The sequence below is a fragment of the Cuculus canorus genome, chromosome 8 (genome assembly GCF_017976375.1).
Source record: "Cuculus canorus isolate bCucCan1 chromosome 8, bCucCan1.pri, whole genome shotgun sequence".
Classification (NCBI taxonomy): domain Eukaryota; kingdom Metazoa; phylum Chordata; class Aves; order Cuculiformes; family Cuculidae; genus Cuculus; species Cuculus canorus.
The window spans coordinates 12,660,210-12,686,078 of record NC_071408.1 but is presented as its reverse complement, the minus strand read 5'-3'; the positions used below and the strand labels follow the sequence as shown (position 1 = coordinate 12,686,078).

The following is a 25,869-nucleotide window of genomic DNA, read 5'->3' as shown; positions in this document are numbered from 1 at the left end:
AAGCGTATTTTTCCTTCAGTGTTCTAGATTGTTTTTCCTTCAGTGGACTTCAAAGAACTTGATTTTGCTGAAATGGACTTGAGTAGATATTTCTTTCCCCTGAATGACTTCTATGGTCTTCCATGGAATTCAATGGACCTATTTTTATTTCAATGGACCTCAATGGTCTTGTGTTCCCTTCAGTCAACCAGATATCTGCCATTTTCTTATCTGCAGGACAAGCAGGAGTATAGATTATTGCAAGTTCAAAATGGGAAAAAAATCTTACACATTATGTCATTTATTTTTTCCTTTTTACCCCCATACATATCCGCCTGCAGTTGTAAACATCTTGGGAAGCTGAACAATTGCTTTTCTACAGTTTCACTGCCCCGATCCCAGATTTAAAGGCATACTGAAATCCAGACAAAAAATTTCCCCCACAAACTCTTCCACTGGGATCCTGTTTCTGGAACTTTAAGTCTCCACGAGTAAGTGTGTTGTATTTCTTCTTCATCACTGACAAACTCACTTGCATTGGTGAACTTGCATTTCAGGGGCTGATAATAAATTGCCCATAAAAATTATGCAAATTAGTTGAAATAAAAGTCCTCCTTATGTCACACAAATGTTTTCTTAGTTAGGAAAATTATCACCTGAACAAGAAGGAGGATGTGATTATTGGTGTCTTGAGGTCTGGGCTCCATGCAGAGCAGTGACACAGGTGGCTTTGCACCAGGGGGTTGCCCCAGGCTGCTGAGCACAAGAAGGAGGGAGGTGAGCAGAAATAAGTATAGTCTTCCCCATTGTACAATGCGGAGAAGAGAAGAAGCAGGCATCAGAGAATGCTCCAGCTAGGTATGTTGACTGAAGGGTCATAGAGCAGCTGGCAGAAGGCAGGATCAAACCAGTGCTGAGGCTGGGGGGGGAGGGGCGGGGGTAGCATTGCATGTAACTTCATAGCAGCAAATGAAGGGCAAGTTTACTGGGATGCAATGTGATAGGAATGAGATGTGATAGGAAGATAAACAATTTTCATCCTCTGGATTTAACAGGGACTTGGTGCTCATCAGATAATTCTGATTTTGCCTTTTGATGAGATTATGACTTTGGATGATAAAGGTACAGACATTAAATACTTGGGCTTTGCTGACATTTGAGTCTGCACAGTGTGACAGTTTGATTTTACAAGTTATCAGTAAAAAACACATTAAATGAATTAAAATGTTAAAATATAGCTGACAAGCCCATTTCAAAAAGTCAGTATGAGACAGAAACCCTCACAGGGTGGGGACCACTGGGGGCCAGGATTTGCCATTTCTGCTGGTGGCATTGCTGCTGGCATAGATGAGCTGAGCAACTATGGTGGTGAACACAGAGCTGAGCTCTGCAGACTGTGTCAAATGGGGAGCACAGGGGTGGAGGCTTTTTGGATGGCTCCCCCTCTAGGCTGAGCTAATGCAGCTCTTGCCTTCTCCTTGTACAGCCCATGCTCCTGCCTTGATCATTGTGGTGGCCTCACCAGACTTGCTCCAGGATGTCACTGTCCTTGTGCTGGGGAGCCCAAGCCAGCCCCAGCTCTGCAGCTGCAAATAGGCTTTGTCCCCACATCATCACATAAACACAGGAGATGCTATTTTAAAAGCATAAATGCATCTGAGTGTGATTTTCTTACTGACAGTAATTTCAGCATCTGTTCAGGCTATTGAAGCATCTTGTAGCACTGGAATCATGTAGTCAGATATTTGTTAGAAGACAGAATTATTTTCTGTGGATTTCAGGCTAATCACACAAAGAAAAGCACTATCTGTTGAGTGAACAGGCACCCAAAGAGAATTGACCATTCTCACAGAGAAAAGAATGGGAAAGAGTTGAATCAGCGTGATTCTCCTAGGAAGAAGAACATTTATTTTCAGTCTCTCATAAGGCCCCATCCATCCATCCCTCTTTTCTGTCAGTGCCCATCAGAGGCAGGTAAGTACTGTCAGCACTGGCTTTTCTCCTTCCTCCCCATCTGTCACGGTCCATTCATAAGCAGATGTGTGATGGTTTGTGTCAGCTATGATCTCAGAGTGCAAAAAGAAAGCAAAGCAATGATTCAACAAGTCAAGGGAGTTACACTTCAATAACTTTTGGAACTTTATTAGTTGTGCCCATAAAGTGACTTGCGATAGAAAGAGAGAGAGAGAAAATGGAAAAGGATGGGGAGGAAAGGGAAAGAAAAGGGGGGTTATAGCTACCACCAACAGGTCCGCAGATATCTCTGGGGTCCCGGTCCAGAAGGCGTTCCTCTGCTTCTGTCTTCGATTGATGTGATCTCACAGTGGGGAAGTGTCGCTGTTGAGACACGACACGGTGATGTGGAAGCAAGTTTCTTTATTGAAGTTACATGGCTGGCTGGCCCCCTGCTTGACCTTACACGTGCCTCTTATACCCTTGATTAACACATGCGTCTCCGCATGATTGGATTAGCTTATACATAAACAACCTGTGAATGGATAGTACTACTTTCATGCATGGTCCTATATTGCCTGCCCACTTCCTGTCCCATGATCTCCTTCCGGGACCCTGATTAGGGGTCCTCAGCCTGCTGTGGACCCCACAATTCCCCCTTTTTGTATTTGTGCTAAAGAAAATTGCCCGTTAAAGATTGCCTGTGTTGGCTGCTGCGGGGCCCTTCGCAGCAGACACACAATGCAGGGCAACATCGACAGCACAACTACAAACATACCCATTCTTGAAACAGGGAAGCAAAGCAGCATCAATACTTGACCATACTGAGTAATATTGTAGGTGCATCTGAAAAGTATACAGACAGTGACTTATACTCCGTTTCTACTGATCCTAACAGCTCTAACTTGTGGTTCCAGTACATGACTTATACTCTATTTCTACTGATCCTAAAAACTCTAACTTGTGGTTCAGATATACGATTTATACTCCAGTTGTTATGGCAGTTCTTTGATGTTAGCAAGGGCTATCCATCACACTCATCTCCAGCTGTTTGATTCTCCACACGTGGCCTCCGTGGCTTATCCACAGCAGGGCGAACACAATGAGCAGGTTACCACCAAGGTCCTTCATCTGTGGAAACACAAGCATACCCTCGACCCCAAGTTAATAGCTTGCATGGGCCTGACCACTGACCACTTTGAAGGTCCTTCACTTGAACCTTCACTCCATCAGAGATAGCTGTGGTAGACTTCAAGGATTCAAAATGTCGAATCATTGGGGGATTCTGATGTTCCTCATTGATAGTTAAGAAATTTAATACATACATCACCTTGTTCAGCCTTGCTTCAGGTGATTCCCCAGACATTCCCGCCTTTTGTTTTTGTAAAAGGCACTTAAGTGTACCATGGGCACGTTCTACAAGTGCCTGACTAGTGGGGGAGTGAGGAATACCTGTAGCATGGCTGACACCCCAAGACTGTAAAAATTATTTCACTCGCCCAGAAACATAAGCGGGACCATTGTCAGTTTTAATTTGTCAAGGAACACCACAGGTGGCGAAGGCTTTTTGCCAATGCCTAATAGCATCTTTTGCTGTTTTTCCAGTATGTGCAGTAGCAATAATGACAGAAGAAAAGGTATCAATTGATACATGTACATACTTTTGTCAGGCAAATTCTGTAATATGAGTTATATCAGTTTGCCAAATTTGTAGGGCCTGTAAGCCTCTAGGATTTACTCCATAAACTGTTGGAAAATGTTGGCCGTGACAACCCAGACATGAGGCAACGATAGATCAGGCTTCAGTAGTAGAAAGCTGAAACTGTCTCTTGAGTGCTCTGTGACCCTGGTGAAAAAATTGATGAGAAGCAATTGCTTGTTGCATAATGTTTGGTACTGGTCCTAATGCTGCCGCAGATACTAACTGGTCGGCCTGGGCATTTCCTTCTGCCATAAAACCAGGTAAGTCAGTATGGCTTTTTATGTGTAGAATATAATAGGGTAGGCTGTGGTTTTGTACAGTTTCCCACAGGAGCTTCATAACTCCAAACAACAGGTGGTTTGTCACTTGTCCAAGAACTGTTTTATCCAATCTCTGCACTAGTCCTGCAACATAAGCAGAGTCGGTTACCACATTTATGGATTGTGGGAACTGTTGAAATGCCAATGTGACTGCTAGTAATTCCACCACTTGCGGGGAGCCTTGTTGATGCTCAATTAAATGTTGCCAATTTTGTCCATCAAACCATGTAACAGCAGCTTTCCCTGTTTTCCCAGACCCATCTGTGAAAACTGTGGGTCCATCAACAGGTGCTGTTTGGCTTAACAATTTTTGTGCGATAGAGATTTGAGTTCCCAGTTTACAAAGTGGATGGGAAGGAAAATGATATGATATCTGGCCCGTAAAATTAAGTAGTGCTGCTTGAAGTGCAGAACTATTGGCAAGACACCATATTGAACTTGTAGAGGAATAACAATACATTCCGGATCTTGTGCCAATCGTGTTTGAATTTTTATAATGAGTTGAGCTAACAGCTCATATAATCCTGGAGCAGCCTTTTTTGTTCAAAATGGTAAGAAGATCCACTCCAATATATGGAGGGGGTCTTCCCACCCCTGATCCCACTGCACGAGCGCAGCATAGGGCATTGAGCCTTCCACAAAGACCAATGCCTGCACAATTACAGTCAGGTCAATGCGCCAGACATGCTTTTCCTGAATGGCTTGCTCTACAAGTGTCAGAACATTTCTGGCTTCCTTATTTAGAACGCTGCAATATCTGTGTCCCCTTTTAACAGATCAACTAGGGGTTGCATTTGTGATGATGTAAGGCCCAAATAGGGTCTCAGCCAATTTATAATTCCACCTATTTTTTGAACATCATTTAAAGTCCTGATTTCAGTTACTATTTTAATTGCCTGAGGTTGGACTGTTTTGGCCAGCACTTTCATGCCCAAATACAACCACAGTTTAACACGTTGTACCTTTTCAGGGGCAATGATCAGGCCATAACATTCCAATATTTGTCTAGTGTCCCTTTCCAATTCTCCTAATTGTTCTGACATTGCAGCAGGCAATAAGATGTCATCCATATAATGATAGCAATAGCATTCAGGATATTTCTGCCGTATAACACTCAGTGCCTGGGCTACAAACCCTTTTTTTTTTTTTTTTTCTGAAAACCTTCCAATGATATCTTGAATCATTAGTCAAAGGATCTGTAAAAGCAAATTTTTCCGACAATATTTCGAAAAACTGTGCACTGAACAGGCTGAAACATAATTTGTGCAATTTGGGCAAAGTCATATGGTGTCATTTCTTCCATAGTTAATAATCAAAGCAATTGCACTGTTGCAGGGGAGCTGGGACCATACTGTGTAACAGTTTTTTTGAAGTTCCTGTACTACTTTCCAGGTGTATGGTCTGTGCTCATCCATAATTCCCTGTCCTGGATCTCCCCAGACCACCGGGAATGCCATAGCTGTCACAGGACTCGGGTCACGTTCCTTTAAGGGTGTAGTTATTGCCTCAGACAATGTCCACTGTCCTTCTAGCATAGCCTGTTATTTTACCTTTTGCCAAAATAGACATGGATCATACGGTCTCACAGTAACCTGTGCTGAGGGTGAATCCCACGCCTGAGAGGTTTGAGGTTTACCGGAGGAACCCCCAGAGGCTGGCTCGGTGTTAGCCTCGATCTTTCTGGTTTTTGAAGCAGCCGCCTCAGTGCCCCCCCCACCACCACGGGATTGTCCCAATCATCCAGCTCATCTGGCAAAGGCGGGAGTACCAAGGGATTGTACGCTTCGGGTGCCCCTCGCTCTGTTTATATAGGGTGCCCTCTGCCGCTCTGTCGGCTTTGTTTATATATCAGACAGAGTCTGTTTCATCGTCCGACTCATCAACAAGAAAACGTTTTCGCGCTAACCGAGATGGTTTATTCTCTGGGTGCGTTACCGGATTTCTTGAATTTAGATATTGAAACTCAGATAGACATGCAGAGTCTGGGTCAGCAGTTAATATAAAAAATTCCTCTTGCTCCGTTAACAGATCCTCAGCAGATGGAGGCTCATTTCGGGAGGCAAGGGGTGAAAGATCTTGCTCTGCCTGATCCCTCTGTTTTTTAAAGTCTTTCAAAGTATCAAACAAAAGGCACCATATGGTTAACAAAGATACTGACTCTTTGTCTCCACGTGAAGCACTATCAAACAGCCTGTCCCCTATTTCTTTCCAATTCGAAACAGTAAGTGATGTCATTATATCTGAACTATATAATGTCTGTCTCTTACTCCATAAAAGCATCTTTTGCAACATTGATTCCTCTAGCTTTACACCCTTCTTTTCTAGTATTTGCTTCCACATGCTTATAATCATTTCCTCCTCTTTTGTTAGTGAGGCTCCCATCTTTTTTCCCCAGCAGCTCACCTGCACTCGGTGGCTTCTTAAAGGTCCCGGATCCGGAATTAAGCAGCTTCTCTCGCCTCAGCTCTTGGCTATTCTTGCCGAAAACTCTTTTAACAGCTTCTCTCGCCGCTCCTCTTGGCTATTCTTGCCGAAAACTCTTTTATAGTGGCTGTGCCACCTCGGGGAACCCCAAAATTAAAACTCTCAGAAAATCGCTAGCTATATCACGTCGCGGTCACCAGATGTCGCTGTTGAGACACGACACGGTGATGTGGAAGCACGTTTCTTTATCGAAGTTACATGGCTGGCTGGCCGGCCCCCCCCCCCCGCTTGATCTTACACGTGCCTCTTATACCCTTGATTAACACACGCGTCTCCGCATGATTGGATTAGCTTATACATAAACAACCTGTGAATGGATAGTACTACTTTTATGCATGGTCCTATATTGTCTGCCCACTTCCTGTCCCATGATCTCCTTCCGGGTGCATTAATCAGGGGTCCTCAGCCCGCTGTGGACCCCACAGGGAAGATCTTCAAAAATCCGCTGCCTCAGAGCTGTCTTTTATGCTAGTCCATACACCTATTTACTCCTTGCGACCTGCCTTTGCTGCACCTAAGTCCTGTGAGATTTGCCAAACTCCACCTGGCAGGCCACACATACCAAGAGAGGAGTGTCTGAGGCGTTATAGGCTTTGGAGGCAGATCTCGTCTTGCACATGCGCTCCTCCTGGTGGTGGTGGTCGACTTGGGGTCCCTGATGAAGGCTAGTAGTCATCATCACTTGAACTTTGGATGAACTAGTCCTTCCGCATGCTCTGTTGGAGCATGGGTCTATGGCATGTCCCATCATTAGTTCTCCTGTCTTGCTTCACATTGGTGGGGAGCAGGGAGGCATAGAGACAGGTAAAAAGTATTCGCTATGCACCATCCTCGGCCAGTACAAAGCATTCCAAAGTTGGTACAGAACAAGCACCCCCCACCCTCTTTTGTAAGGCTGTAAGGCCAATATCTGCGATTAATACAGTCAAGCTCTGCGGCTCAATATCTGATGAGAAATGTTGAGAAAGAAATCGATCCTTTGACAACCCTTACCCCATCATCCTCACCCCCATTTCTTGACCTCCCCTCACCCACTGAGCCACTCAGAAAAAAATGCTATTTCTAACATGTCATCTGTCTGTGCTGCACATCAACCTAATTTGCTAGCAAAATGGAAGCAGCAGAGATTATTTGAAACCATGCCAAGGATAACCATAAAACACAAGTCATCCACACAAAAGGGAAGTGGGGAGCCCCACTAATAAGATGGAAGCAATATACGAATCTATCCTAACAAGAGTATGGTAATTAGATTTGGGCTGTTTATTTCCCATTGCACAAAGAGGCAAGCCATAAATCAGGAAGGCATCTGCCATGCAGGATCCAAGGGCTCTGACGGTGGTGAGAAGAAGCTATCCATCACTTTTAACAGAATTTGACTTTAAATTGCTGATTATTAAACGCATGCATTTGCAATTGTTTGGACATAAAGTCCTCTTTAATTTCTCCCTCAGGACTGATACGGGGCTGAAGCAGCTGCAGCAGGGTTCAGCTATTGCCTCATCAGGCCATAGCTAAGGAGCTGAAAGATAAAGCTGAGGGAAGACCCAAGGTTTCTGGTGAATAGCTGCTCCCTTTCCACTGAGAATCTGTACCCACCCTCTTACCCACCTTGCCTGCTTTCCCTTGTATGCTTTTTTTTCCACTTACAACATGTTTCCAAAATACCTGGCCCTTGAAACAGATATAAGGCAAGAGAGGGACAATCTCAAGAGCTGTCTTCCCGATGAACACTCCTGCTGACCTCTCTGTGCTTCTACGACTGCCAAAGCCTACTGCAAGGAAGGTGTATCCTCAGGTTTCCTGGGGTATGCAGGCACATTCGCCCATGCCCAGTCCTGTGAAATTGTAGGCACTCACTCACAGCCCAGGGCTTTGCTCCCTGCCTTGTATTTTTGGACAGATGACCTTTCCTTGACTGCCATCTTCAGATGAGGCCATGAAAGCACCTCCCTTTTGGACCTCAACTCCCAGCTCCTCCTGCAAGGCTTGGTCAACCCGCTGTCTCTATCAAGCAGCCTGCAGCCAAGGCCATGTGTCTTACTCTTGCCATTTCCCTTCAATACACTGGCATACCCAGTACAATTCCATGTCTCCAGTGACCCAGTCCCCCAGCATGTGGGTGCCAACATCGGGACAACACCCGACCCAAGGTGGCCTGCCACCTCCCTCTGGTGGCATTGGTGATGGCTCGTGCTGACCCCACAGGGCAGCAGGTGAGTACAGAGGGTGGGAGGCTCTGAGCATCCCCTACTCTTCTCCCCAACACCTCACCAAGAAGCCACTCCCTGCACCTCCTTCCACTCATCTGTCTGTTCATCCTTTCTGGCAGCAGCAGGCAGCTGAACACCCAGGCACCCACCTGAGCTGCTTACCAATCCTTCTATCACTGTCCAACCATGGAGAAATTATGTAAAATCTGTAATGATGGCAGCAGAGGCAACTAAATGTGCTGCTAAATTCTTCCCTGGGCGTTTGCAACAACTGGGATTTGAGGGATGAGATATATATATGAGATATATATATATATATTGGGTTTTCATATGAATATGTCTCTGTAGGGATTGAGGCATGGACTCAGTCCAGGGTCAAAACCAAAATCCTTTTATTATGCACAAGTATGGCTTTATATACCCTTATCTGCCTTGTTAGAAGCTACCCCAGTGATTTTCCACTTCTAAAGTTTCCGCAGCTACAGCAATTAACCGTAACTCTACTTGCTACAGATCTATCTTTTATCTCTGTGTTTTCTCCTCCCGCTTAGCTATCTCACAGTTTCCTGCTTACTATCCCATGGTTTTCTGCTAACAAGCATAAGGACATCAGCCATACTGCACTGCACTGCACTCGCTGGCGCCGTGTATGTGCAAGGACATCGGCCATATTGTCTTGCACACACGCCGTGATGGAATCTTCTGTGCCCACATCTCCCCCTTCTTTGTTTACAACCATCACAGCTTTCAAAGAATGATCGATTACTCGTACAATTCTTAAAAAACACGGCAAACATGATTATGCATAGAATTATAGTAATACAAAGTAAATCAATTTTGATTAAAGCTTTTAGCCAGCCCATTAATCCCCATCCATTTAGTAAGTTTTCCAACCCCCCCTAAAAAAAATCATCCATTTCCAAATTTTTCGTTCTGTCCATGAGTGTTGATATAGTCTTATGAATAGACTGAGAATGATCACTCAAATTCATACAACACATTCCCTCAAAGTCTTCACACCCATGTCCACACGCTAGCAACAAAAAATCAATTGCCACACAGGTTTGTAGTTTTGCGTGTTTTGCAGAATCGATGTTATTTGCCAGTTGTGTTAGAATCTCCAATGTCATGTTTGACTGTTTAGCCAGCCAACATGCCATCCTGTTCACCTGCATTAGTGCCTTTGCTGTTGCTGCATGTGGAGGCAATAGGCTTGCTGCAAGCGTATCCCGGCGATTCCACGGCTGTATGTTGTCATTGCAGTCACTGGTAAATGCATGTAAAGATTGCCTTTTCCTCTAATGACTCAAACCAGAATGATTAAATATCATTGGTGTATTAGGCATAAGCATGGCTCATCGCACTAGGGCACATGGACCTCCCATAATGCTTGATGGTAAACTTGCTCAAGCTCGATCACCACACACAAAAAACACCCCCGGCGGGATTTGCCTAGGCTTCACAGCCCTTGTGGATTTGACAAAGTCTTATTACACCATAAACTTTCATTTTTATAAGCATTATTCTCTGCATCAACATCATTAAATGACTGACAATTATGTTGACTCCACTCCCCTGTATATGAACTACAATTAAAATTCATACAATAATCCATTTTTACTAATCCTAAAATCTCCAACTCCTGTGGCTCTGTCTTTCATTCTGGTAGCCGATATGTGTTTCCCTATGATTTTCAAACATTTTTCTGTCGCGTTGTCTGTAGTATCACAGACTCTGGTACCCCAATCTTTAAATGTTCTCACCACATCATCAAGAGGGCGTTCTACCAGGCAAAACCACTGGGCCTGATTGGGGGGAGTTTTGTTTGTCAGGCTCTGAAGGCTTTCCATCAAACACCCATATCTCTGCCTGGGGGAAAACCTCCCTGGAGGTACCATTCACTGAAGAGATGCTCGCAAGCCCTCCCACAAGGGAATTCAGTTCTTTACCAAATCTACAGGGCTTTGCTAGCTGTGGAAAGCCAGCAGTCAGCGAGACTGTACGTCTTTAAATAAATGCAGTACAGTGTTGTGAGGGAGGTTCAGAGGCCCTTGTTTTTTGTCAAGAAGGGAAGACGTGCACAACTCAATATGAGTTATAAGCAGGCTCCGTTTATTCCCTTCAGATAGGTCAGTTATATACAGCGCAAGTTAATTATGTCTACTAGTCCTACTCTGATTGGCGAAGCCTAAGGGTTAGGTTTTTACATGTGTCCTCCTACTTGCGGTTTCAGCTTAAGCTAGTTTCTCATTCTTTCTACAGCTAGTTCCCTAAGATTATTTATGAAACTAGTCAAGGTCACAGTGTCCTTGCTAGTTCGCGCTATCAACATGATTGTGCAGCTTCTCGGTACTCCTCCATTCGGTCTTTTGTGCAGGCCTATGCCTTGCTTGAATGTAGCATTTTTAAAGAGCCATGTCCTTGTTCTTCGAGCCATTCTCCAACAGTACAGTAACAGGGCTCCAGAGAAGCTGTCAGATCTCCCTGGAGATGCTTGCAACTTGTCTAGACACAACCCTGAGCTACCTCCTTTCATGTTGAAGCTGGCTTTGCTTGGAGCAGGTATTAGACTGGAGACCTCAGGGGACTTGTCCAGTGGCTGTATCATTCCCAGCACCTGGCTCTTCTGTGCTGTCAGCTAAACCTTTGCTAGAGCTAAACAGAAAACTTCAGTAAGAACCTGGAGCATCAAATATCACAGAGCAAATCCAGACTCAAGACTATCTCACACTGACTTCTGCCCATCCCAGATGTAAGTGAGCTCAAGTGCCTCATGGGTATTTAGCCCTCCGCACCATTTTTGCCCAAGGGATCTCAGCAAGTGCAGTCACCAAGCTGCTGCAGCTGCAACACACAACACAGATCCTCTGCCCCCTTCCAAAACCAGGAAAAAAGGTTTTCAAGAACTCAGGGCTTTGCTGACACCTTTTCCCAGCAGGAAATCATCCCTTGATTCACTTGTCCTAGTGCTGACCGCTCTGCATGATCCCATCCGGAGCCTGGCATAGAGAAGCTGGCAGCACAGCAGAAATTCCCATACACCTTTCATGAGCATGACTGAGCACAGGGACATCTCAGCTTGGCATGTTACTGTCTGTGCCCAACCTGTTACGCAAGCCTCTAGGGAAGGTGAAAAGCCCACTTCACTTTGGGAGGGAAACAACAACGTTTGATGTGGCTGAATCACTGGCTGACTCTGAACTACGCTATAAACTCAAAGGAATTTTCACCACATTGATTCAATTTGAAAAATTGATGGCCCTGAATTTGTTATGCCCAGGGAAGGGTCAAGACTCCGCACTTCTGTTTGCATTGCAATCATTTAAAAACCAGAGGCATGCAAGGGAAACCTGCTCTGGCACGTAGGACCATGCCAGCAGAGCAAGGCAAAAGCTTCTGGGTCTCCTGAGCTGGGGGGACACATCTGCCCTGGGAATGGCTTGTCCCAAGTGGTGCCTCTGACATGTGTGAATGCCAGCCTGAGCTCTTCAGCCATACTGCTGTGAGATGAACTTAATGGCTGTTACGCAACATCTGTAGGCATTAAAACACATTAAAAAACATTAAAAAAAACATTAAAAAGAATGCAGCCCTACCTGAGGGTGCACCTGTACATGGGGGTAAGGGATGGAATAGCCTGGGCTTCCAGTCAAAGCTATGTCAGTGGGCCCTTGCACATCTGGAAAGCAATTCTGGGGTGCTTTCAGTGGGTGAGGGAGCACAGTCATAGCTTTCAGGGCTTTTATAAGATAGTCTACAGCAGGGTCTGGTCACAAGGAACACTTTCATTAAGCACAAGATAGATTATTTTCACCTCCAGCTCACCTGATTTCCATCATGTCTGGTGTTGATATGAAAATTTGGATGCAGGCTGTGTTGGCTGGAACATTTGCAGTGGCCCAGGCGCTCCCACGGAAGAAGGACACGATTCTCAGGCCCCGCTCCCAGCTGAGGGTGCTTCGGGGAGGCGGCGCGGCGCGGCGCTCCCCAGCGCTCAGCGCACCTTGGGGCTGACCTGGGCCGCTTCGCCATAACCACTCGTGAAACTTTTCCTTTTTTCCCTTTTTTAAAAAAACTTGACCGGGGTGCAAATCCAACACCGCGCACTAGATGTCAGCGATACTTCGCCTCAACACCCCATTCGGGTCCTCATTTTTTTAACGCTTCCTTGCTCCTCCCCTCTGGAAGAGGAGGGGGGGTGCGGAGACTCATTCTGCCAGACCCCCCTCCGCCTCCTGCCCGCCTTTCCCCGCACTCTGCGGCGGCGCGTCCCCGCCCCGGGGCCGGCCGGCGGCAAGGGGCGGAGGATTCGCGGGGCCGGGGCCGGGTCGCTGCGGGGTCAGCCCGGCCGCCGCAGGGCCGCCATGCCCGCCAAGTCCAAGTACAACCTGGTGGATGACCGTCACGATCTCCGCATCCCCCTGCACAACGAGGACGCCTTCCAGCACGGCATCTGCTTTGAAGCCAAGGTGGGCAGCGAGCGCGGAGGGGTTTCGCGGGTTCCCTGCCCAGCGTTTGTTCCTTGACCCTCAGGATTCCCTGTTTTCCAGCTGTCTTTTCGCATAGGTTTGGGGTTTCTTCACTTTCCCGTTGGCTTTGCCTACTCTTCCCCAAACTCAGTTACAAAAAGCTGGGGGAGGCTTCTCAGCAATCCCGTAATGATAGTGAAGCTTGTCGCATGGGTCAAGCTCGAGCAGGGTGACCCCTCTGCTTCACCTGAGCATCTCTCCTTGCCCTTGCATCCCTCTTTGGCACTGCATGTGTTGCTGGGGACCCTAAAGAGCCAGGTTCTGTGTGCATCTTCTCAGCTAAGAGTGCAGGGCTTGGGCTGTGCTCTGTGTTTCCAGCGCTGTGGGCAATGCTAGACTGATGATGTGATAGAAGAACGCTGGTATCTGCACGGTACCTTGTACCCTAGTGCTTCTTTAATGGGATAAACTCATGGTGTGAGCAGACAGAGGAATTGGTTGCCATTTGTGGTTAGGGCCGCCTACCCAAAATAAAAGCTTATTATTTCCCCTTACATGTATAAACCATTCTTGCTAGTGGATTTGGCAGGAAATGCTGAGGTTTTTTTCCTATTGGGGCCTCTCAGTCTCTTACTCCATATAGGCTGTGGCTTCCCACAGTCTGGCTGTTTGGGATCTCACAGCAGGTTGGAAAAAAGCTGAGCTACTCATCTGGGTTGCTGAGCACTGGCTGGCAGTACCATGGGAGGTAGCAGGCCATGAAGTTTGAAAAGGGGAAAAATAAAATCATGCCACTTTTAGCTGTTCCTGGGGGATACAATAGTCACGTTGATGGAGTACTCCAAGTGAGGTTGACTTGGAAAAAAATAAAATATGTAAAACAAGTATTGACTGACAGGGAGGGAGACATTTGTCACACATGGTTGTCCTTGGAGCACAGGTGCTGGTGCAGGAGGAATCAGAGCTTTGGCGTCTAATCCTGAGCAGTACCCCACGGGTAAGGCTGCAGCTCTTTGGAGGGTGCCAAAGTTGTGTTATTTCCCCTCATTTCGTGGCTGGAAGGGTTCCACTGCAGGGGGTGTCACCTGCCCAATGGCAGGCACCACGCTTCACAGAGTGTGTGAGCAGAGGAGTTGTTTATGGAGCAAACCTAAAACCTTGCAACTCTTTCCTGAGAAAGATTGTACAAATTCAGCTTTGCAGCCTTTGGCTCCTAGATTGTTGGAGCCAAATGCTGTTTTACTGCCAGCACCTGTGCCTCCCTCACCTCTGGGAAGGCTGCAAAGAATCCCTACTTCTAAATCTCATCTACCCCGGTGTAAGTGCCCTGCCTCTTCCATGCCAGGTTTGGGTGGCCCAGCTTGCAGGGTGAGGAGTGGAATAGAGCTTCAGTTGCCCCTTCGTCTGCTTGTGGCTTGTCTGTTTTCCATACTGCTGATCTGGCTGCGTTAATGGGGTGGTGCATATTAGTCTTTGTTAGCTCCTCTTTCTCTTACTTTGTATCCTGTGGCACATGTTATGCCAAGCACAACCTGTATGAAACCCAGCTTCAGAATTTGTGGGTTTCTCCAGCAGCTCCTGCTGCCAGTTGCAGAATGTAGATGGGTTAGGCAATTACTCCATCCTTTTATTAGATTGCTGGAGATTAATTAAATGCTGACACTGCTTTAGTTTCCTTTATCCAAAAGAATCCTGAGCACTTAAACCCACATGGCTCTTGTTTCAGCCAGGCACCTGGTGCAAGTCACAAAAATGAGGAACTCTGTTTAGAGCAGAACTTTGGGGAAATATTAAAGAAAAACAATGCTCAGCTGAGGTGCCACAACATACTTGGCTGTCTCCTAAAAGCCTCCTGGGATTGTTGATAGCATGGGCAGCAGGGATCCTGGAGTTACAGCCCTCTGCAGCTGCATCAGTGGTCTCTGCTCTGACAGCCTGGAATTCCTGACAAGCTTGCTTGGGGCTCAGCACAGAGGGATAACACAGACCTGAATTGGTATGCACTGATTTATAATTTTGATTTTTAGTTTTGTTTTTACACTCGGACCTACACTGTCTTTAAATGGCACACACAGTGGATGTAATGTGTGTTTTAGTTCATCAGTAGCTGCTGGCATCCATGCTGATATTCCCCTTGCTTCTCTCCCAGGGGAGTCGCAGAGTCTCAGAGTGGGTGGTTGCCGTTGTTCGGTATTTGGGCCCTTTTGAAGCACAGAGTGATGAACTCACTCTGAAGCAAGCGGTGCTGTCATAAGCAATGCCATCAAGAGACTTGTGTTGCTTGTCTCCACTGAAGCTACTTGCAGCCATATGCTCTGGCACAGGGGAATCTGAGTGAAGTGTCCCCTAAGTATTATATTAATCCACTTTCCGGAGATAAATCCAATAGCTGGAAAATCCCACTCCATCTTCTTAGGAACAGTAATATATTTCACACTTTGGGGTGTGTTTTAATTGGCCTCCTCTCCTGGCACCAAACCCCTCTGTCCTTAAGGCGCCTCAGTCAGGCTGCTGGGAATCAGAGGAGCTGGCTCCAAAGGTAGGCAGGGTGTTTGCTTTCTTCTGTGTCCTGTGGTCTAAGTTGTTGAATAAAATCAAAAGCCTGGCCTGAGTTAGCTGAAGTGTTCAGATGAAAGAGCTGGGAACTGCAGCATGGTGCAGGGGAGCAGGCAGAAATTCTCACTTATGCAGTAGTTTCCTGGTTAGATAAATGAGTATGTAGACAGTAAAGACTCTTGCTTTCCTCCTGCACCTCTTTGGCCAGCATGGCTCCTCCAGTTGGGGTGGGGAGGAGGAGGGTGTAAGCTTATCTCTTATCTTCCCAAAGCCTTGGTGCTGGGGGGCAAAAAACCAAGGGCCAGCTTGTGCGAGACCAGCAATTCTGTACATTCAGAAATCATGACTCGGGCTACTCCAGTGCCTCCAGAGAGATCAGCATGTAGCAAAAATTGAGTGGGGTGGTGGAGCCTGTTACCAGAGTGCTGAACTCCCTTACCCATGAGTGCAGCTATACTGTGTGCTTCTGGGTTTGCAAGGGGAAGCCATTGCTGGCTGCTGTGGTTAAACCCACTTTCAGGAGCTTACTGGGCTGGGCCCTCCTCAAAAGCAGCAAGAGATCCCTCCTGTCCTGGAAATCTTGTTCAGAGCACAGATCTACCTACCAGATAACCATTATTTGGAAACTGCTCTTAATTCTTCAATCTCAAGACTTGTTAATCTATTCATGCTGCCATAATATGTGTGGTTTCCAATAAAGGGGAGAGATGGGTGCAAGGACCCTCTCTGCTGCTCCTCAGTCTGCAGACAAGGGAAGATGAAACTTCCCAAGCAAACCTTGGTCCTTGGGCAGACCTGCTGCCTGCATGAGGAGGTTTGGGAGGATCGCTGTTCCGGGCAGCAAGTAGGGTTTTGGGGTTTGGGTGGTGGTGGGTATGTTTCCCTTAAGGAATCTTAGCAACCAGGCATTTTCTGATGTGTTTGTCAGTACTTTTCTCTGCTTTTGTGTGTGGGAAACTGAAGTTGAACCGAGCATCTGCTGTTCTCTATGTTTGGAGATGGGACAGAAGGAGACTTTAGTCTGATCCAGTATGTCCCTTCCTACAAGCCCTTCCAGCTCACCTGCCTACCATCCTGAGGCTGCAAGCACTAGCAGAATCTGCCAGTTGCTGGAATGATAAATCCTTTATCAGGAAAAGGATTATAGCCTCAAATGAACACTAAGCAGTGAATGCATGTGTTTCCCCTCTTGTGTATATTTTTATGTACATGGTGTCCGTACACAAAAGTATTTGGAGTGAGTTGAGTTGCAGGCAGCTCTGATCAGGGCCTTCTGTTCCCCTCCACTGTTTCAGGCTCCATTCCCAATAGGTTCCCTTTCCCAGAGGGCTGTGAAGCTGGTGACAGGTTGTGTGAAGATCTGTACCTCTTTAGCTGGCTCCGAGAGACTTGGCAGCTTTATTTCAGGGCTGTTTGTACTGGCAGCTCTGGAGTATGGTGTACTTTGTCAGAGCTGCTCAGCCTGGAGCAAAGCTGCAGTGTGCTTTAGCCCAGGATTGCTTGCTCTAGTCTATAAATAACCTTCCAGGTGCCACAAAAGTTACCATCTGAAAGAGGGGCATACTTGTTAAGTCAGTTCAGAGGCTGCTTACTGAAAAAAAAGAAAAAAACAAACCCACAAAAAAACCCGAAACAAAACAAAAACAAACAAACAAACAAAACACAAACAAAACAAAACAAACCCCTCTGCCAGGATTTGGTAAAGCTTCATGTGTCAAGATTGTGGGTATGTGGGTGCTGGCCAGGCAGTGCATGGGTTCAGCATATGCCACAAGGTCCTGAGGTAGAAGCAACAGGGAGTGAGATGCTCCCAGCCCAGCTCTCTGGCTGCTTAAGTGCTCTGGTCTTGTGCATCCTGTATACGAACACCTATTAAGGTTGTAGCTGGATGTAGGTGCAGAATACTTGGCTCCTGGGTGGGGTACAGAAATGGGGGAGTGGACAGCCCTGCTTCATTGGCATGGAAAAAGTTCAGCTCTCCTGTTGCACCCTTTCACTCTGTGTCCTACTGTCCCTGCTGCAGGGCCTCATCCTGCTGCAAAGGTGTCTTCCTTTATCTCAGGAGCCCTGTTTTGACCAGTGCTGCCTGGCATGAGATGTTCCTTTACTGATGTCCACTGCATGGGTCTGACACACTGTGCTAAACAAGCTGGCTCCCAGAGCTGGATGCACCCTAGTGTCTTCGGGGTGCAGAGCTCCATTAAGGGAGGCTTGGGTAGGGCTAGGGCCCTCCAGCTCAGCGAAGAACTCATTGCACCTGCCTGCCAGGCTCAGGCTAGAAAGCCAGGGTTTTTCCATTGAAGTCAGCTGGCATACCTACTTTCCTGTCCATTTTGGCATCTGAGCCTGCACCACCTCAGTAGACTTCTCCCCTTTCCTTTCAGAGAACCTGGGTGTTCCTGGGGTGCGGGGCAGAGCTGGGATTGTGCCAGCCCAGCCCTGTGTCTCAGTGGGTGGAGGCTGTGTTTTTTCACTGACAAGTCTTGATAATTGGATTTCTCCTTGCTTTCCCTGACCACGGCAGCCCTGGGAGAAGACTTCACCAGACAGGCTGCAGAGAGGATGGGGTGTTTTTGCCATAGCCGCTGGCGGAATAAAGAGATTTCAGATCTCTTGGCTTAGGGCACTTGACTGGGAACCAGTGCATGAGTACTTTGGCCTTCGATTTGTGACGTAGCCATGTGTCACAGGACTAACATCCCTGTAGCTGATGTGGCCTCGCATCACTCTGGACTATTCAGGAATCTTGGGACCCTTGCACTCTGTAATAATGCCTCTCACCTGGCTGCCAGTACTTCTGGTAACCCCTCTCCAGCCTGGGTGTAGGGTCCTCTGTTTGGCTGAGGCTCTCCTGGCCCCTAGGATGGCTGCACAGCCTGTGGTGCAATGCCCCAGTCTGGGACTGATACCAGTATGTCTCCTCTACCTGCACTGCCCTGCTGCCTGCCTGCCCACAGCTCCTCTGCAGAAGCAGTGGCTCTTCATCTGTGGCAAGCTCTCTGACTCAGGGTGGCTTTCAAAGCTGGAAACCTGGCAGCCAACCAATCTAGGCATCCCTGTAAGTTGGCTGTGATTCAGCCCTGACCTTTGCACACAGTGTTGGGCTGGCAGAGAGGCAGCATGCTTCCCTTGGGAAGGCAGCAGCTCCTTTCCAGGAAGGCTTTGGCTGCCCACCACCCACGAGGGATCTCATCAACACACCCAGGAAGGTGTACCCCTCTCAGGGATCCAATCAGCCTTCAGTTTTCTGAAAATTCATGACACCTGCTGTCACCAAAAAAAAAAAAATCATCTAAAGAAAACTCATTTCTGACAGACCAGAAAATGAGGAGTATTAAACAACCTCAAGAAAAAAATGAGAAACTAAGTGAATTGTGCAAGCATTGTGTTTGCAAAATTCTCTCCCTTTGTTATCTTTTTTTTTTTTTTTTCTTCCAGCCTAGGGTGGACTAGTATTTCCCTGAACTGATCAGGTCTTTTGTAAGCCATGGGTGAAGGGTGCATGGTGTGGGTAGTGTCTGGAGGCCTCTTCTAGCTGTGCCTAGGACAGACAGGGGAGTCTGTCTGCATGGGAAGGGGACAGCAAGCAAGCTTCCTTCAGGTGCTGAGAAGCCCAATGTGTGATGGCAACCAGACCTGTGGAATGGCAAGGAGAGGGGTTGCCCTTTCTAGAGTCGTTGGAAGGATGGATGAAAGCCCGGATCCCACACGAAGAAATGAGGTGCAGTGGAGCAAGCAGAGGATCAAAAGCACCCTGCAAAATGGGTGCTTTATGCCTGCCTGCCTGTGCCACTGGGTAATGCAGCCATTTGCAATACACAGGCCACCTTTGTAGGGTTGCCAGAGCATCTTGTTACAGCAGGGACCCCCTCAGCTGCCCATTCACTGGTGCTCTGAGCGTGTGACCTTTGCTTCTAATTGAGCCAGGCAGGAGAGGGCTGCCTGGGAATGTCCTCTCCACTGAGCCAGCCATGCTCTCTGTCTTCAGAGCACAGGGACCAGTGACCCCTTAAATCCTGTCTGTCCTTTGGGTGCAGGTGAGGGATCTCCATCCACTGGCAGGATGGGGCTGCCAATCTGGAGGCAAATGTTTGGGAAAGCTTTGTCCTGCATATGTGCATATAGTTTCCTCCTCCCAGGGACTTTGGGAGAGTGCATTCTTTCATGTGTTTTTTTTTCTTTGTCTGCTTCCTTTCACACAACTTTATTTTCCTTCCTATTGTCTCAGGCACCTTCATTTCTGCTCTCTGGGCTGAGCCCTGGCCCCGCTGCTTCCCTTTCCCATGGGGTTGACCTGCAGGCATGGATCCTGGCATGACCAGGGCCACCACCACACCTGGCATCTTGCTGGGGCACAGAGATTTTAAAGGAAGGCAAAAAGCCCATGCCTGGGGTCTGGAAACCCACATGCTTGGGGGTCTCTGGGGCTTTTGCCCTGGGAACAGGGAGCCAGGTCTCAGCATCAGGGTGGGACGAGGTGGGGGAGTACTCCACTCTGGAAGATCCTCTTGCTTCTTGCCTCTGCCTCACCTGCTTTTTCCCATACCACTTCCCAAAATGAAGGTTGGTGCTGTGAGTAGGAGGGCTGGAGGAGAGTGGAGCAGGAACACTTCTCATATACAAATTGCTAGTAAATACAGGTGGTTTCTCAGGCCATCCCCACTCTTTGCCTGGGTAGCAGTGGTTTAGTTGAAAGGCTGACCTTCAAGTCCACGTGTTAGGGGGGGATACTCAGCACTTTGTGAAGGGTTACTCTTCTGCAGTGCAGTTCGCACATGTGATTCTACCCTGAAGGCAAAAATAATCTGAGGAGACTTTGTCCATCTGTTAATTTTTGTGAAACGTGCCAAAAAATCCATAGTGGAGGGAGAGGTGGGTGTTTTTGGAGCTGTGAGCAGAGTGATTGTGTGAAGTAAGCCCTTTGGAGGTGCCAGAGAATGTGGGGTGCAGCAGGGTGCCCTGGAGACTGAGTCTGGGTGCAGGCGCAAATCCATCATGGTTTGTGACCTGAGAGCCTTCATTCATACGCTTGCGAGCATGGGCTGGAGGGAAATAGCTGTATAAAGGGATGTAGATAGCACAGCATCAAGACATTCCTACTGTAGGTGCTGTTTCCCAGGAGGGTTATCCAAGGAGGTGCTTTCTGTTCCAAGCTGTGTCAGGTTTCTGCTCCATCACCTGCTTTGGGGTGGTCCACCCCTGCTGTGCTTGCACATGCAATGCATGACTGAGTGTTGCTTCTAGTCAAGGTTGTGGTTGTCAGCCAGGAGGCTGGCATTACTCAGATTCATGTGGCTGTGGAAGCCAGCGCTGGATGGGGCTATCTGTTGCCCAGCTGATAGCTGCCACCACTTGCCCTGTCCTTGCACATGGCTATATTCTGCACTCAATTGGGGAAGGAAAACTCAGGGATAAGGAAAGTGATCATTCCTCTTGTAGCAGTGAGCTCATGCTGTCAGGAATAGCTAGAAGAAGATAGGCATCCTCTAGCTGCAAAAGTCTGTCCTCATCTAAGCTAAAAGTCTTCCTTGCAGGTGGGTAGGAAACAGTGCTGGGTGGTTGCTGGCAGAAGAGCAGCCTGGAGAAGCTTAGTGGGAGAGGTGCTGTGCAGCTAAGACATTTGCCTGACAGGAGAGGATGGAGAAAGCTTTCTTCATTACGTGCTGCTGAGAGCTCCAGCTGCTCCCGTGATCCAAGAGGAGGCGGTTAGAGACTTGCTCGCCCAGCTAGACGCCCACAAGTCTATGGGGCCGGATGGGATCCACCCAAGAGTATTGAAGGAGCTGGCGGATGTCCTTTCCAAACCCCTATCCATCATCTTCCAGAGGTCCTGGCTGACTGGGGAAGTTCCACTAGACTGGAGGCTGGCTGATGTTGTGCAAGAAGGGTTGCAGAGAGGATCCGGGGAAGTACAGGCCTGTCAGTCTCACCTCAGTGCCAGGGAAAGTCATGGAACAGGTAATCTTGAGTGCTGTCATGAAGCACATGCAAGAGAACCGGGTGATCAGGCCCAGTCAACATGGGTTTACAAAAGGCAGATCTTGCCAAACTGATCACCTTCTATGACAAAATCACTCGACTGCTGGATGGGGGAAAGGCTGTGGATGTAGTCTTCTTGGACTTCAGTAAAGCCTTTGACACAGTTTCTCACAGCATTCTGCTGCAGAAACTGTCAGCCTCTGGCCTGGACAGGCGCACACTCTCCTGGGTTGAAAACTGGTTGGATGGCCGGGCCCAGAGAGTGGTGGTCAATGGAGTTAACTCCAGCTGGAGGCCAGTCACAAGTGGAGTTCCTTAGGGCTCGGTACTGGGTCCAGCTCTGTTCAATGTCTTTATCAATGACCTGGATGAAGGCATTGAGTGCACCCTCAGCAAGTTTGCAGATGACACTAAGCTGGGAGGAAGTGTTGATCTGCTGGAGGGTAGGGAGGCTCTGCAAAGGGATCTGAACAGGCTGGACCGCTGGGCTGAGACCAATGGCATGAGGTTTAACAAGGCCAAATGCTGGGTCCTGCACTTGGGGCACAACAACCCTATGCAGAAAGGAATAGGGGAAGAATGGCTGGAGAGCTGCATGGAAGAGAAGGACCTGGGGGTGCTGGTTGACAGCCGACTGAACATGAGACAGCAGTGTGCCCAGGTGGCCAAGAAGGCCAACGGCATCTTGGCTTGTATCAGAAATGGGGTCACCAGCAGGTCCAGGGAGGTTATTCTCCCTCTGTACTCGGCACTGGTGAGACCGCACCTCAAATACTGTGTTCAGTTCTGGACCCCTCACCACGAGAAGGATGTTGAGGCTCTGGAGCTTGTCCAGAGAAGAGCAACGAACCTGGTGAAGGGGCTGGAGAACAAGTCTTACGAGGAGCGGCTGAGAGAGCTGGGGTTGTTTAGCCTGGAGAAGAGGAGGCTGAGGGGAGACCTTATTGCTCTCTACGACTACCTGAAAGGAGGTTGTGGAGAGGAGGGAGCTGGCCTCTTCTCCCAAGTGACAGGGGACAGGACAAGAGGGAGTGGCCTGAAGCTCCGTCAGGGGAGGTTCAGGTTGGATATCAGAAAAAAATTCTTCACAGTAAGAGTCATTAGGCACTGGAACAGGCTGCCCAGGGAGGTGGTCGAGTCGCCTTCCCTGGAGGCGTTTAAGGAATGGGTGGATGAAGTGCTGAGGGACATGGTTTAGGGAGTGTTAGGAATGGTTGGACTCGATGATCCAATGGGTCCTTTCCAACCTTGTGATTCTGTGATTCTGTGTTCCTCCTTGTCTCTTACTTTTTATTAATGGTTCCCAGACTTTATATAAGAAAAGGGAATCAACCAATGTCAAACCCACTTTTTGTAAGGTGTTACTTTCTGAACATTTCAAGGGGTGGGAAGGATCTGTTTAGAGGATGCAACTGAAAACTTACCAAGACTTGTGTTTTTGCAGCCGAGTATTAAGTAGTTGAGTCTGGGCTGTTAATGCCACCTTTCCTGGTGGTGTGCATCATGGGCTTTAATTCCCAGTTACATAAAGCTGCCCTGCAGTGTAGCAGCCTGCTCAGCACATGATGAAAATGCCAGCTGTTTGGTGTTTATTTATATATCCTTTCACTTTATATCTACTCTCATTACTGACTCTTCAGTGCCGGTCCCTGGATACCTGCCTCTGCCTCCACCTGGGGCAGGAGCTGTGCAGCTGTGGATGATCTTGCAGAGTGGCTGGCCTTGTAGAGTTTGGGGTGCAGGTGTGGAGGGTTAACAAGGAGGGCTGCACACACAAAACCCTAGAGTAGTTGTGCAGCTCCTCCACTGTGCCCTCTATAGAGAAGACAGCATCATCCCAGCAGAGAGGAGCGGGGGAATCCCACAGCTGGGTGAGAAATAACCCCTCTCTGCAGCCTCTGCCTGCGTGGTGACCCTAGCACATGGCCAGCTGTTTGAGCATCTGTCTCAGCACTGGTGCTTGAAGCCAGTGAGCTGGGTTTTCTTGGTGCCAGCAAAGGTCATGGCTGTATGCACAGGAACATATAGCCCTGCCAGGTTCAGTGCCCATGCTGCGCTGCTGAGGATTACGTCAGCACTTGTGTCAAGATGAAGTGTGGGAGCACTGGGGGCTAGTAAAAAGACTCAAAATGCTTTTCTTTTACTTACACATTTTTAGTGCTCTGCATTGACTTTTCATTGTTTGTCTGTTTTCTGATCCTTCTTCTGAATTTGTACTCTTCCACTTTATTTTTAAAAAGGTTTTTGTTCGGCATCTCTCCGTGCTGAGTTGCAGCAGTGCAGCCTTTGGACCCCTTTGAATAGCAAAGTGGCTCCTTTATTCTGGAGGTTTGGCCTGGAGGCTCAGCATCAGTGCAAAAACAGCCAAGGGTTTGGCAGGACTGTAATTAAATAGTGAAAGGCCTGTCACAGAACAGGTTGCCCCAGCTGTTTTAGGGGTATGTCCCTAAATATCTAGGCCTGTAATAGATGACTTGGTGCAGCCAACGGCGTATTGGATTATACTGCCATACTTTCATCATGATATAGATGAATGAGTCCTGCTGGCCTGATTACTGAAGTTATTTTATTGTTTGAATAAGGGCAGCTGAATCCTTGAAATGGCTTCATGGTGGGAAACTTGGAAGGTTTCAGGTGCAGTGAGCAAAATGCCACCTTTTCACCAGAAAGGACCCTAGGTTCCCTCCAGGGATGCCATCAAGGCTGTGGTGGGACCGTGAGATTTCCAGTGCTGTGGAAACTCAAATAATTGGCTCTTTCTTTCCCTGTAGTACATCGGGAGCCTGGATGTGCCACGGCCAAACAGTAGGGTGGAGATTGTGACGGCCATGCGGCGAATCAGGGTGAGTGTTACGAGAATGCTCCTTCCCCTCTGCATGGAAGTAGTAGGGGCACCACTCCTCTGTCTCCACTTATAGTCTTCTTTCACTTAAGTTCTGTCCTCCAGTTTATTCCTAACTCTGTATTTTTCACTATCCCTCTCTCCATTGAGATCTTCATGTAACTTGGGCATGGTGCCTGCAAGCTTCATGTGCTACACTATCACATTTTTAGCATCTCATGGTACCTGGGCATCCTGTATGCCATGGCTGAGAGCTGCAGCCCAAGTGGTGGCGGGGCCGTCTCCATGCTTACGGTGCTGTGTCCTATGCAGGAGCATGTACTGTAGGGGTGAGAATGGGTTGGAAGGTGGATGTGGAACATGGGCCTGCCAGCACAAGACAAAAACTGTAGCATGTCTGTAATTCAAAGTATTTCCTCATGTGTCAGTCCCAATTCAAAGGCAACAGCAAACTACTTGTGAAAGAAGCATGTTTTGGTTTTCTTTGCATAATCACTTCATCTGCATGAAAATTTGAACACTGCCCAGATAGATATTCAGAGCAGGTTAGTGCTCAGTAAATGGCAACATGCAAATTAAACTACCGAGTAACAAGCTCTGGGGCTGGCTGGCAGCAAGATTGTTTAACAACGAGTAGGTCAGGGGATGTCAGCTGGTAATGAAGTCATCTGGCTTCCCAAAATGTTTACAGGCAGAATACAGGGCACTCTTGCCATATAATGCATGGCCAGTAGCGGAGCTTTTCCTTTGTGCCCTGGCCTCTCGCCTGTGCAACTGGAATGTGTTCAGTGGTGGGTGGAGGGGTGAGCAAACCATACGCTGCCCCCACACTTATCACAGCAGGAGCTAAATTGCTCTCTGATGCACAAGACAGCCCTTTGGGCGGTGTTCGGACCTTGGTCCAACATATGTGGTGGTGTGGCCACAAGTATTGGTAGTTTGGCCTGCTCCATGGGTCACAGTTAAGGGGTCTGCCCCGTCTTTGAGAGATGGTGCTCTCCTGGGAATAACACTCTTAAATGGAAGGAGCTGAGGATGCTCACAGGGATGTTGATTAATTGATGAGCGGTCTTTGTAGTGGCCTCACGGGACCCTGTGAGCACTGGACATTGGTTGCATAGCTGAGCAGCTCTACCAGGGCCTGGTTGTTGCTCTACTCCTCTCTTGGCCCCACCTGCAGACTCTTGTTATAATTTCATTTTCTCATTGTCTCATTTTGGGACAGAATTACTCTTAGGCCATTGAGAGCTCTTCTGGCTTCTGAAAGAATGCAGCTCAAGCCTCAAAGACACAGAACTCCACACCAGTGTAGGAGGACTGGCACAATTTTGAGGGCTTGAATAATTCCTAGGAAAAAAAAACCCACGAAAAC

At 47.8% G+C, this 25,869-nt stretch overlaps 1 protein-coding gene across 6 annotated transcripts in view; it reads left to right on the top strand.

The window, feature by feature from the left end:
• Window positions 1-12,883: 12,883 nt before the first annotated feature.
• The window catches only part of NOS1AP (nitric oxide synthase 1 adaptor protein), a 43,653-nt gene continuing 30,667 nt past the window's right edge, over window positions 12,884-25,869 (top strand). For 2 of the 6 annotated variants that reach the window (XM_054073836.1, XM_054073834.1), the window contains exons 1-2: window positions 12,884-13,120; window positions 24,427-24,498. In XM_054073836.1, coding sequence (XP_053929811.1) covers window positions 13,016-13,120; window positions 24,427-24,498 — 177 coding nt within the window. In that variant the 5' untranslated portion in view covers window positions 12,884-13,015. The remainder of the gene's footprint in view (window positions 13,121-24,426; window positions 24,499-25,869) is intronic. The other 4 variants (XR_008451129.1, XM_054073837.1, XM_054073833.1 and 1 more) reach the window with 3 other exon arrangements.